Below are 14,402 nucleotides of genomic sequence, written 5' to 3' on the forward strand. Positions count from 1 at the left end.
ATTCACTCGAATTGGAGCCAACCATGGAGTGAGCTTCAACATCTAATAGATTTAGATATGACCCTAGCCAATTAATTTGGTTTTATTTCTTTTTTTTTTTTTTTTCTATTTAGTCACCAAAAAATAATAATAACGAATAATACTAGTATACTCTATTGGTGGTTGTGCAAATACGGATAAAATAATGGAGGAAATTATAGGGAGAAAAAGAAAAAAAAAGTGTAGAAACGTAGGTGGTTCTCTTGATTGGTTTTTGTGCTACATAAAGAATAATACTTTATATATGATAGGGTAAAATGTCTGAGATTGTTTTGATTAATTCACCTACGCTTCTATTTCAATTGGTCTCCTTTCACTATGAAGTATAACTGTATAATAGCTAGTACATGGATTACACATCATACAAGACTAAGTAGTAATATATGCCTAGAGGGTACAATTCTTAACTTACAAAACTATTGTAAACATGAAACTTCAGTTGCCACATATGATAGAAATATATAATAATGTTTGTTCATATAGGCTCACATTTCTACAAATAAAGTAGAGAACACAAATTTACACCACAAATAGTGAGTAAATAAAAATTGCATAACCAAACTAAGCAAACAGAAACTATATTATATCTCGATGCCCCTATTGACAGTAGGCATTGTTGAAGGAGCTGCAAAATAAAAATGTAAAGCATTATGTGTTGGAAAAAAATTGCTTAAAGACTTTGTGTGACAGTAGATGATATGAAACTGAATGATCTCATTCGTTATGCACAAGATACATATGTAGAAAGAGTTTCAAATCAGACTCAAACAGAAAGTGTAAAAAAGACACTAACACCCTAACTAAAAATACAGAATAGAAAGTTACAAAGGAACTCTAAAGTCCTAACATCCCCATCTCAAACTCAGGGTATTCCTTGGTAAAAACTCACAATTTTCAGAAACAGGTTTGGCATTGGTTTCATGTGAGACACAAACAATTTATTCTTAATTATCTTATCCCTCACAAAAAGAAAATCGAATTTAAAATGTTTAGATCTGTTCTGTAAGACTGGATTATGTGCCATTGACCACTTTTCAGTTGTGAACATCTTCAACATTCTCAGGCATTAGACTGTTGCTGCTATTTGAGTCAATGTGATGCCCCTTGTCACCCTTGATTGATTAATTCAAATTGGGGAGATTATGTTAAACACCAGCATACATTTATACAATGTAAAATTGATTGACTTTTATGCCCTTGCGCGCAGCAAAAGTGAAATCACAGAAGTTCTCTCTTCGGCTTCCATTAAAACAGCAGAATGAGAAGGCACAGCTAGTCTACTAGGATAATCCACTTTGATGTTCCATTTGTGAGTTCAGTCAACTATAGATCAAGCCCATGGTTGAACGGAGAAATTCAAGTTACTCTGATGTAATATCAGGTTAGCTCGATGAAATCCAAGGTTATTACAACATCAACAAATAATTCATACAATAAGTATAATGCTGATTTCACTAAGGTAACAAAAAACACCACATTTATCCACAAAGTTTGAGTGTCTGAATTAATCATCACAATTCAGTCACATGCTCAGGCATTAAACACTAGAAGGAAAAAAAAAAATCTGCATGAATTTTCTTATGCAAAAGAAAATCTCGGTACATAAAGTAAACATTTGGACAACATGCAATAACTTCTGGAGAGGATGAAACAAATTATATATGTGAGGAAACTAGTCAATAGAGAAAGAGATTCAAAACAGACTCAAACAGAAAGTGTAAAGCAGAAATTAAAACCCTAACTAAATTTGAGTTATGACCAACTCTTATAATCTTATTCCTAAGTTTCCAACTAAAACCCATGGTATTTCCTGGTAAAACTGAGTTTGGACTTAATGAACTAGTGATGGTTGACCATGAAACTTGAATGAATAATTTGAATGAAAACATAAAATTATTTTTACTTTTCTAAAAGATCTTTGAAAAAAAAGATAACTCGAAAAAATATATTTTCTTAGTCATAACTCGAAAAAACAAAAAACCGCAAATTGAATTAAAACAAAACAAAAAAAAAAAACTGCAAGAATGTTGGGCAGATCAATTTTGATTAAAGATGATTATAAAAGTGAGATTAGCAACACATAATAGAATTCGATGAGGTCAAATGATGAAGACCCAATGCAAGAGTATGTGGGGAAAAATTTAAAAAAAAAAAAAAAAACTTGTCAAATTGAATTAAAAACTGGAGCACCTTCAAAATCTATTACTTGTCTAGGAAGTACCCAAAATGACACAAATGTAAGAAACAGAGAAGATGATATAAGTAAAAGTAAGCCGTTTGCTTCCTAATTACATTTGTCATAACTTTTGGATTGAATTTGTGGGTCTTTCTCTCTTCAAGAACCTTGGTTTAATCAAATATGGATTAAAGATGAAAAATTCAGACAAGCAACACACAACAGAATTCTTTAAGACAAACAGAGCCCTAAAGTTTAAAAATGAAAAGCAAAATTCTATGAAGTCAAATCTGACAGAAATAGAAAAGTGAAATTGAATGGCATAACTAAAGTATGTTCTGTTTTGGTAATTCGAAATTGGTATGAGTTTGCAAATCAAAGAGAATAATGAATTTCATAAAGTACGAACGCACCTGCTACGTAACATATTAATAGAATCCGTGAAGAAATGGTGGAAAATCAGAATGCACGAAACTCATCCTCCTAGTCTAGAATCAACCATACAAATTGTGAGTAACCAGTACAAATTATGGCTAAGATCTAAGAGTGAAAAGATATATTAAAAATTAAGGGGAAAAATTGGTTTGGCATATTAACAAGGGAATGAGAATGTTTGGTGGGAACAATTAGCATTGTAATTGGAGAGCATGCAGTGAGTTTAAGGAAGATCAGAGCAAAAACAATTACCTGGGTTGTTCATCTCTTCTAGCAATCATGACTCATGAGTCTGAATCATAATCTGAGTCTGCAATCAAGCATACATATACTGTAAGCAGAAAAGACGTGATCATGAAAAAGTTTACTTTTTTTTTCCCTTCTACGCTAAGCATCTAATTTACTATCTTTAACAACATTGGAAAAATTGGCCCCATGATTTATTAGCATTGTAACTGGAGGGCGTGCAGTGAGTTTAGGGAAGATGAGAGCAAAAATAATTACCCGTTTGGGATTGAATCCGTGGGTCGTTCATCTCTTCCAGGTTGCTCCCCAATGGACATTCTCCTTTGATGCGGAGTTTTGATATGGAGGCAGGCAGGTTTTGTTGTGTGATATTCTCCAGCTTTGGACAGTTTTCAATTTTTAATTGTTTGAGGGAGGTGAGTTGGTGAAGTCCCCTGCAGTCTAGCGTCTCCAGATTTGAAAAAGACGACAAATGTAGATACTGGAGGGAAGCAGGAAGGCAACCCTCTCTTGGGAACCACTTAACTTCATTCCATCGATGAAGCAAAAGACGAGTAAGGCCTTCACTCTGCAAACCCCTCCAAGTTATCCACCTCTCTAGTTTCTGGCATCTTCTGATCCCAAGAGTTGTCAAGCTCGGCGGGAGGCACTCCTCTCCAAAACAATCCATTTCTGGGCATTCATGTATTTCCAGTATATCTAGGTGGGGTGCAGCAAAGCCTAGCGCCGGCACGGATACTAAACGGCGGCAACTTGAGATATAGAGTGTCTTGAGATTTGGAAGGGCCCCCAATGGAAACATCGTCAGTGAATCACACCCAAATACAATTATCTCCGTTAGGGACTTGTGTTGCAGTGGCTCTGAGATTGTTAAGTTTGAACAACCCGAGATTTTCAGAAATTGTAATGAATCCGGCAAATAGTCTCCTGAAATTGATATGGCTGACGAACACTTGTGGATTTTCAAACGTTCGAGACACGGCGATTGGAAGTGGGGCAGCCACTCCAATATGGACATCACCAGCTGAGTATTTTTAATTACTACATCATGCGGTGCCGCATACCCATACCAGAACCGCCCAGAACCCATTACATTTAATTGGTGAAGCTTGGGAGCTCGCGGCAGTGAACATGCAAGCTCTTCGCAATTCCTAATGGTAAGTTTCTCTAGAGCCGGTAGGTCAGCAGGCAGATCTCCACTTAACACCGGACAGTCTTGTATTAAAAGGCTTTTAAGTTTCAGAAATCCATCAAACCCATCAGGAATACGCCACTCCCGCCAGCGAGGCATATCACAAAATTCCAGAGTTTGAAGAGATCTGAAGGGTGTGCCCTGATGACATGATTCAGCATTGTTGTAAAACTCACCACCAATTCTCTCTAAACCATCCAGTTTAAAAATCCTCAGATGCTGCAGAGAGGGTAACTGTCCCAACGAAGGAAGCTGACGACAATTCTTACAACTCCTCAGACTCAATTTAGTCATATTGGAGAAGCAAGAAAAGCCTAACCAATCCGGGAATATTTCACCCCTATAACCATCAATTGATACCTCTTTCAAGTTTCGGTGAGGTTGTAACTCCTCAAGTATGTTTCTCTCCTTTTGAAAATCAACATCATCATCTTTGCCATCATCATCATCTGAAATCCATTTCAATTCTAAAATGTTGATGTGCTTCTTGTTCCCCATCTTTGCCTCCAAAGCTTCACCGCTGTCTTTCACATTCTCTAATTTGGAAATGCAAAGTGAGCCATGAAGATCGTCAAGTGCTCCCAGTTCTCCTATCCCATTCTCCACTTGCTCCCTGACAATATAACCACTTAAGAAGTTCAGATGCTTTAACTTACTCATTCCTTTTGGCATCTCTTTTAAACTATCAGCTCCCCTGATATCAAGATGGCGTAGGTTCACAAGATCTTGCATGCGGCTGGGAAGCATCTCTAGTTTCTCACAATCCCTCAACTTCAATGTTTGGAGATTGTATAATCTACACAATGATTCAGGCAATGTGACAATAGGTGTTTCAGAGAGATCCAAATAACGCAAATGGATCAACTCACCTATTGAATCAGACAATGACAGGATTTTAAAGCCATGAAATGACAAAACTCTTAAACATTTTAATTGTTTTATCCCAAAATCACTTTCAATATCATTTGATTGAACATCAATAGGTAGAAATGTTCTCATATGGATTGCTCCATTATAGGCCTTTGGAAATTTTGAGATTCGACCCCGATTATATGACAAATGACGGGTTTTGCTGTCTGCCATGTGTGGATTGCCAAATTTGTCGACTCTGAAAAAGAATTTTGCAGCAAAGGATGTTGCTAATGTTGCTAGATCATGCATGAGATCGTGCATTACAAATAATCCAGCATCAGCACTATAAAGTTGAAAAAATGATCGTGCAACTAATTCATCAAAATAAGCACAACCAATATTTTCTAATGTGTTTTTTTCCATTGTTTGTAAGAGACCTTCAGCCATCCACAGCAAGATTAATTCATCTTTGTCAAATTGATAATCTTGGGGATATAATGAGCAATAAACAAAACACCGCTTTAAATTTGAAGGAAGATAGTGATAACTAACTCTTAATGCAGCAACAATCCTGCTCTCATCTTCCGGAAGCTCCCAAATTTCACTTCTCAGTATATTCTCCCAATCCTCTACTTTATCCTTACTACGCAATAAACCCCCAAGTGTCTTCACAGCCAAAGGTAATCCCTTGCATTTTTCAACAATTTTTTTACCAATTTGTTCTAAGATTACATATTGTCTAGAACTAGTAGAAATAGTTGAATGTTTCAAAAACAAAGACCAGCAATCTTCGTTGGACAATGTATCTAGTTTATAATGTAGATTTGTAGTTGACACTATAGAATCAACATTTTGATTACGAGTAGTTAAAAGAATTTTACTTCCTTTACTTCCACTCAAAAAAGGTTTTAGAAAATTGTCCCACAAATTTTGCTGATTATCCCAAACATCATCTAAAACTACTAAGAATGTCTTTCCCGTTAACTTTTCCTTCAATTCTGTTTGAATTGAATTCAAGTTAACCATATTACAAGGAGAAGAAGCTATGTCTTCGATTATAGCCTTGGTAACATTAACAGGATCAAATTTTATTGCAACACACACCCATGCTTTAATGGTAAACTTGTCCTTCAATCTGGCATCGTTGTAAACCCACTGAGCCAAAGTAGTCTTTCCAATTCCACCTATACCTTCTATAGAGATCACAGAAAATTTATCATCACAAGTTTCATCTAATAACAATTTTATGATGGCCTCCTTGTCATCGTTCCTGCCATATATATCAGGACTTTCAAGCAGAGATGATTGAATTCTCCATGACATGTCCTCCAGATCTTTGGCAACCCCTTGTTTCAGATCAAGATCATCTTTCTCTTCAACAATAGACTCTAGTTTGTCAACTATGTCTTGCATCCTAGTTACTACCCCCATCTCATCGTCATCACCATCTTCCAAAATTGAATCAACAGAGTGAGACCAGGAAGAAGAGTTACCTGGATCCCTCTGAGTGGGAGTGGCAGTGGCAGCTTTAGTGGAGAGTTCATCGAGCAAGTCATCAGCCATATAAAGAGCATCTTGGAGATCAACAAGACACTTGTTGACTTCTTGGTCTCGGATCTGCTTCTGCTCAGCATCATCAAGCACAGGTCGAGTGGCACGGAGACTCGCTTTCAATCTTCGAAACAACTTGTGGTCAGCTAACTTCTTTGCTTCTGGGGTTGAGTTGATATCGAGTGAAGACAGCTTGTTCAAAACAGCATCAACGTAGGAAGAGAGATAAGCTCTACCCTGATGTTCTGCAGCCATGATTGAGGCTCTCAAGTTCAGGAGATGATGAGATCACAACAAAGAAAAGAAAGAAAGAAAGGTGACTCAGGAAGTGGTTGTGGGTAGATTGCAATGCACTCAAAATCTCTGGTTTTCTCATGCACAGGTAAGTATTGGCAATGTGCACTGTCCTCATTATGATATATAATTGCTTAGTGTTACATTGTACACCAAAATCAGCCACTAAAACCAAATACATGCATAGTGTAATTTATTTTCAATGTGTATTTGTATTTCAACATTTATTTTATACTAGTGGCTGATTTTGGTTTATACGTAGCATTACTCTTAATTATTTAGTGTGTTTTGTGTGATGGTGATATCGTTACAGTCATAAAGCGAATGATATTTTTTTTCTCAAGCAGCGACAGTGAAGTGGGATGTAGGTGGGGTGGCAGCCAGTTGGAAAAGAAGAGGATATTGGAGTGAAATGCTTTGGTAAATTAGGATTTGGAATGATTATTTTTTTGAAATAACTAAATAGATTTTTTTTATTTAGGTAATTTGTAGAATATTTTTTATTGTTTACATGTATTGGGCTAAATCTGCAGTCCATTATTCACATTGTTTAGATTTCTTATTTTCTCTCTAGCGGAGTTGTTATGCAAAATCATATGACGGGTAATACTGAATTGCATTCAATATGGAATCTATCTGTTACATACTATCAAGCGTTGGTATTTATAGCAAATAACTCTTAAGTCTTAACAGAAGCTAAGAAGGAAAAAGTAAACAGAAAACTGTTACAAAACAGCAATTCAATATGGAATCAATCTTTTACGTACTATCAAGGGTTGCTATTATAGCAAATAACTCTTAAGAGAAGCTAAGAAGGAAAAAGGAAACAGAAAACTATTACAAAACAGAGGGAAAAAAAAAAAGAAAACAGAAAACTGTTACAAAATAGAAAAATAGAAAACTGAATTTACAAACTGAACTATTACTTGCCAATCTCAATGACCTCTATGATATTAGGCATATAACCACATTTTGGGTTCAATCGTAGTAGGAATCTACTTTCCACTCTTTTGTGAAAATATATTTTTAAACTATTAATGTAAATAACTATTAATTAATTTTTAACTTAGAAAGTAAAGCTTGAAGAATTACCTTCTCTTTTTTCCGTCATAAGGTGTACCAAAACAAATATGGACTACTTTTGCCAACTTAGCTAAAGACTAGTTAGCACGTTTAAAAAAAAAACGAAAAAGAATCTTAAAAACAAACAGAGAAATTAATTAAGAAAAATATGTTAATCTATCCTTTACCAATTAATGATACTACTTTGTGGAAAATTTTCTTTATAATAACTAAATTTGACGATACCAAAAAAATTGAATAACGGAGGTTGAATCTCTAAACTAAAACCAACATATATTTATTAGATTTTAGATTTCATGCATGCTACCACATATTTTTGGCACGAAACAATGGATTTATTTTTCTCATGCCATGATCGAGCTATAAATTTTATTTGTTTGTACTATATCATCAAATCGATCATTTATCCCCATAAATTAAATTATTATTAGGTAGGGATACATAAATAAATATATGTAACTACTAATTTTTAAAATTAAACTATTTATACGGACTTGGTTTATTATAGAATAGATGACTTATCATTGGAGTGAATCTCAAGAATATATGCTTTTGTAATTTTTCCCTCCATGATTTCTATCAAACAGCAACCTTTTATTTTTTGTTGTTTGAAGGTAAATTAATAACTAAATAAAGAGTTAAATCTCAAAGTGGTTCGTGAATTTGAAATTGAGTTTCGATTTCATTCTTAAACTTAAAATTGTCCTAAATTTGTCCCTGAATTTAACAACGGTCATTTTTAAAGTATTTTTTGTTCATTGCTTGTCATTGGATTTGGAAAGCTGAACTGGCCTGATTCCTACCACGTTGGCACTGAAACGTCGTCGTTTTGTATTTATATATATAAAAAAAACTCTAATGGTCTTCGAGACCCTCTCCCCAACCTTACTTTCTCACACTCACACACTAACCACACTGCAAAGGCAGAGCTTTCCTCAACTTCTCTGTCGCTGCCTCTCGCTGGCCTCTCTCTCGATGTCGCGCCGCTCGCTCCCCTCCCCAACCTAGTCTCTCACACTCACAGCACTCAAACACGACAGAGGCAAAGCACAAAGCCTCAACCTTCCCTGTCATCGCCTCTCGCCGACCTCCATCTGTCGCAGCGCCATCGCCGGTCCATCTACGCCACCGCATCGTCTCGTTTCTTACCCTCACTGCTCGCTGATACCTCCCTCTCTACTGGTCGCTCTTATTGTCCATCACTCACTGCAACTTCCCCCTCCACTCGTCGCCACCATTGCTCGCGCGTCTGTGCTCTTCTCTTGTCTCCTCTCTGTCTCTATCTACCTCCCTCTTCTCTCTTCTGGCTCGATCGGTTCTCCCCTTTTGTGTGCGGCCAATGTGAGTTTTTTTTTTATTTTTTATTTTTTATTTTTAGTTATACAATCATTATTGTTTAACATTTTGGGTAATTGTTGCTGCTGATTCTATTTTAACGTAGCTATAATGGTTAATTTTTTGCTTTTTTGTTTATTCTGTAATTGATGGTTTTTTCTGATTGTTGTTGTTTAGGTTGCTATGTCTATGTCAGGATCAACGATGAATTTTATGAGCATGCAAGTATTGAAGGTGATGTTATTATTGTTGCAGTGATGATTAAATTTGGAAGGTGAAGTAGTTGAAGAAGAAGAATAAGAGTGAGGAAGAGAATCCGGTAAAAATAATTTGGGGATTAAGGTCTTAAACGGGGAAAGAGACCAAATTGTAAGAGTAAAGTTTCCCTTGCCACGTCAGCTAGCTATTATAGTGTCAGCTTAGCAGGAATCAGCCCAGCTCAACTTTCTGATGACAAGCGATGGACAGAAAGCGCCTCAGGGACAACCGTTGTTACGATTAGGGATAAATTTGGGACAATTTTAAATTCAAGGTCGAGTTCGAAGCTCAATTGCAAGTTCAGGGATGTCACGTCCCCAAAAGAGCTATGATTGGCACTTAGGAAAATAATCCCTAGCTAGCCTAACATATTCGAATATAAGTTAAATAAGAAAGTTACAAATATTTTTAATATATCTACAATTTGAAGAATGAATAGTTACACATTTTTAACAAAAAAAAGTTAAAATAAATAAATATGGTTGGATCTTACCTGTGATACATGAAGCATATAACATCTAAGAATTCAACAAAGAATTAAGAATAGCTACCCATTGTAGGTCATTATTCTTGAATAGAAAAGGCTCACATATTCGTGTATTTATTCTTGAAAAATATTTTTAGCAAAACGAAGTGAGTTTTGTAACTCAGTGATTAGACAATACATCTATAATCCACATGAGACTATATAAACATTATTATCAAAGTAATTTAATAAGAAAATAGTAATTGATACTAATAAGTGAATCAATAAGGGAGTCCTCAATACAGAAATCAAATCAAATAGCTAATCGACACTTGGGCTACTCCACCTCTAAGGGTAGCCTTTTTCTCTCGTGTGTCCATATAAAATAACAGATCTAACGTGTGGACTGCACGTTAGGCTAGCAATGCCCATACTAGCTAAGGTCTGAGTCAGATGCTTCTAACTTAAAATCATGACCCTCATTAACTATTGTTTTCTAATACGAGCCTCCCAAACCAATTCAAAACATATCATTTCAAAGGCAACAAATTCTTTAATCTTTCACATTATGCGGTATGAAATCAAATCAAATAATACTTTCTAATTAAAATCTTTTCTCATCATTTTTTTTAATCATAAAAAATTTCAAACGTATTTCACAATTTCAAAGTACGTAAATGAGTATCTAACTATCTATACATCAATGTTTCAAAAAAAATATTCAAGCAAAATCGAATATTTTAGAATAATACAAAGCTTCAATATAAAATATATATGGTCTCATGTAAAGTTCGTAAAATATAAGCTTCACAAAAACAAATTATTCAACTCCGATAAATCAATTTTTCTAATCAAATTAAAAGCATTTAAGACAAATATAGTGAGTATAATTCAAAGATCATAATAGATGTATGTTAAAATAATTATAAATACAAAATCAAACAATTATAAATATAAAGCCTACTCACAATTTGATCATAAGGGATCCAAGACACCAAACTCGGAGTGCCAAGTTAAAGAGTGAGGAAGGTCAACGTAGAATGGAATAAACGATCACAGAATTTGGATCGGGACAACAACAAGGTGGAGCTGGCGACAGTTTTGGTCCGATAGCAATTTCGGACAAGCGGAAGCACAGTGGTTCCAGCAGTAGCAACGACGGCATCAACCAACTCCAGTAGCAACCACCATGGCAACACAGGGGCTTCGGCGGAAAAAGGGAAACCAAAAACAGGGGCAGGGTTGAACAAGCGACAGCGGGTCCGACGGTGGTTTCCGACGTAATCAACGCCAGAGGCATGACAACGAGGTCTCCTTCTCCGACAAGTTCCTCCTCCCCCCTTTGTTCGTGTTTAGTCGCGTTTCTCTCTCCTCTGCGAACTCTTTCTCTCCCTTCGAAGGCCCTCTCTCCATGCACTGTCACAGCGGCTGTCAACAACTCCAGCGACGACAGCGGCGCTGCCTTTCTCTCTATCCATCTTTCTCCTCGTTCGTCTCTCTCTCTCTTCCTCTCGTGTCACTTTCTCTCTCCTCCTCTGGCTCCCCTCTCTGCAACGGCGGCGGTGAGCAGCAGTCCTTCATCCGCCAGCGCCGCCCTTCCCTTTTCTCCTCTTCCTCCTTTGTTTCTCTCTCGATCCTTTTCTCTTTTTTCTTTTTTTTTGTTTTTTCCATTGATTGGTGGTGTTGGTAATTTAGGATTAAAATTTGGTTTGGAAAAGAGATGAGTAAGGGTATTGCAAGAATTTTGTAAATGAAAATGTTAGAGTACTAGTATTTTTATTGAAATTTAGTTAGTGTTTAATTATTAAAAAATGAGTAGTTTTATATTATTAAATGTTATTTTATACTATTAAAAATATTAATAATGATTAATTAATAATTATACAACATAAATTTTAGAATAAATTATCATTTGTATGCATGAAAGATACAAACGCTGACAAATGTATCTATATAAGAATAAAACGACAATTGTATCCACGGAAGATAGCTTTCATGTGTCAAGAATATTCTAATGGACCAATTGTGTAACCAACATCCGGGTACTCTTGGCATACGGAAGCCATCTTCCGTGATTATAATTGTCGTTTTATTCTTATATGGCTATATTTGTTCAAAATCTGTATTTTTGATGGGTACAAAATGGTAATTTATTCTAAATTTTATTACCCTCTCATACTTTTTTTATAAGAGGAAGTATAGAGAGCTAATGAAATATCTGTACAATGTGTACCATGGAGATTTAGGGATGTCTGATTCAGTATTAGAGATATAATCATTAGTGTTACTTTTTCTATTAGCTTAAGTTTGTGGGATGAGTAGTTTCATGACATAGTATGAGTGATGTTTATTTTTTAACTCATAGCCTATTGTACACATTATACAAATATTCCATTAGCTTTCTAGTGGGATTTTTTTATAAAATTAGACAATAAAATAATAATTAAAAATAAATCTACAAAATAAAACTATTTTATGAACACTATTTATTAATTAAATTACTAATTAATTTTAAATAAATATTTTAATTTTAAATTAAAGATGATTTTAATATAATCTTCCAAGCTGCTGAAAAGGAACTAAAAATACCGCCTCTGCATATTAAGGAAACAACTGAGGTGAGATGGATAAACTTGATTGCTTGGGAACAGAGCAGGATTTGGGTAAGAGGCAAGTACACTTCATATGCTTTCTTCTTCAAAAGTTTGATATCCTGCGAGCACGACCTTCACCTGCTCCAAAAAAAGGGAGTGATAGTGAATAATATGCCCAATAAAAGCAAGGAAGAACTTATGACGATGTTTCGCACAATCTGTGCTGGTGCTGAACACATGGATTCGAGTTATAGCGAACACTGTGAGAAACTTAATAAGGAGAAACGACCTACATTAGTCACGGAAGCGTTCTGCAAATGGCCTATAATCACTGGGCATAACTGCAGGCATCTTCTTGAGAATGTTGTGTACTATGGGCGAAATGGCTTCAGGATTTTGATACGCGATCATATCCCTACTGTGTGGAAATTCATTGCCGTTGTCGCGGCCACTTTGGTGGTGGTTCTCACTATTATGCAGACAGTTTATTCAGCTAAGCAGACGCATTATGCAGCTAAAGGCCATTAGACATCAGCTAGAAAAAATTGCTAATTCTATCTCTCTCTTGTTTGTTCAAGTTTAAAATTGAATGCACAATTGTGATGTAGGAGCTTGTATGTGTTCATGGAATAGATTTGGAATCATGTTGAACATTGCAGTAGTTTTGCCACCTTGTGAATTTGGATTAGTGTTTGCAGCACATTTCAGAATCAATAATTGGTTTAGGGTTTGAGATTAATGAACCGGAATTACCAAAAATATTTTAGAATTATCAGTGTTATAATATAGATGATGTAAAATCCCTACAATACCCTTATTCATCTTTTTCCCAAACAAAACCCTAACCCTAATTTCCTAAATTCCTATTTATGGGATCAATTGTTGTAAGAATCTACTTATCACACTTTTCGTCATATATATTGTCCTTCCCCATATATGTGAGTTCTAGGCTTCTAGCTTTTTAGGAAAAATTTAGCTCACGCTGAATTTTATCATCTTATAATCGGAACATACAAAAAATAGTTGAAATCGCAAATTTACATAAGAAAATAAACGTTGAGACTAAATATCAGTTAGATCACCAAAATCAAGGTACAAGTTCTCAGCAAGACAAACTAAAAAAAGATGCAATTTCAATGTATGACATAATATGCCTTGTATATCAAGTCCAAAAAAAAAAAATAGTATGCCTTGTATATGTAAGGAATGAAATATAGAAAAGTTACCAACAGTTCACTTGCTTATTACAAATAATAATTGAGATAAAAGAAAAAGTCTAGGGAATCAGCTACTATGTAAGCCAACTCAAGTCAATTCCTTTTACTTTTAGTTTTGAAATTTGAAAATTTATGGTAGTGGAAAGTTGTCATTTTTTAATATAATAGAACTGTTTTTCAACTAGTTGGTTCTAGTTGACTAAACTCCTAGTTGATTCTCTAGTGGAACCGGAGTTAAAATTACTTAGTTCATAAGGGAGAATAGTTTGCACTTGAAAGCAACATGTCTACTTCTAATTGTCATAAGAATTTTATTTTCCTCAACCTTCTACAAATATAAAATGTTTTAAATTTTAATAAGTCCATTCCAATTATCTTAATTTTTATTCCAGAATCATCTACCACAACTAATTTTCTAGCCAAAAAATTGACTTCACCAGTTCATAAGACAAATTTCACATGACTTGCTTTAGAATACTCTTGTTATAATTTGTTCTGCACCAAGCTGAAGAAATTCCTTCACATGTCATCATGTATTTGTTTCATGCATCTTCTCCATAATGCTCCAACAGGCATATTTTAATGCATAATATATCTTTTTCCAAGCTACATGCGATATAGTATTTGTAACTTCAAAAGAATCACGTTATAAATTTTTCAGCAT

General features: G+C 35.1%; 1 protein-coding gene and 1 long non-coding RNA gene across 5 annotated transcripts; both read right to left on the bottom strand.

Annotated features, from left to right (window-relative positions):
• Positions 1-458: 458 nt before the first annotated feature.
• On the bottom strand, positions 459-6,859 carry LOC112728688 (putative disease resistance RPP13-like protein 1). Of its 4 annotated transcripts, none has more exons than XM_029290944.2 (4): positions 3,155-6,859; positions 2,903-2,960; positions 2,629-2,698; positions 459-664 (listed from the first exon to the last, which is right to left on the bottom strand). In XM_029290944.2, the coding sequence occupies exons 1-2, from the start codon at positions 6,744-6,746 to the stop codon at positions 2,935-2,937; spliced, it is 3,618 nt and encodes a 1,205-aa protein (XP_029146777.1). In that variant the 5' UTR covers positions 6,747-6,859; the 3' UTR covers positions 459-664; positions 2,629-2,698; positions 2,903-2,934. The 4 variants fall into 4 exon arrangements, with proteins under 4 accessions (XP_029146777.1, XP_029146776.1, XP_025634720.1 ...); XM_029290943.2 differs by having other exon boundaries at positions 2,629-2,703; XM_025778935.3 differs by lacking the exon at positions 459-664 and adding an exon at positions 737-1,405 and having other exon boundaries at positions 2,629-2,703.
• Positions 6,860-12,257: 5,398 nt separating this feature from the next.
• On the bottom strand, positions 12,258-13,703 carry LOC140177214 (uncharacterized). Its single transcript, XR_011869047.1, has 2 exons — positions 12,815-13,703; positions 12,258-12,659 (listed from the first exon to the last, which is right to left on the bottom strand). It is a non-coding gene; the product is annotated as an uncharacterized lncRNA (long non-coding RNA).
• Between the last annotated feature and the right edge of the window lie 699 nt (positions 13,704-14,402).

Source organism: Arachis hypogaea, chromosome 12, assembly GCF_003086295.3.
Source record: "Arachis hypogaea cultivar Tifrunner chromosome 12, arahy.Tifrunner.gnm2.J5K5, whole genome shotgun sequence".
Classification (NCBI taxonomy): domain Eukaryota; kingdom Viridiplantae; phylum Streptophyta; class Magnoliopsida; order Fabales; family Fabaceae; genus Arachis; species Arachis hypogaea.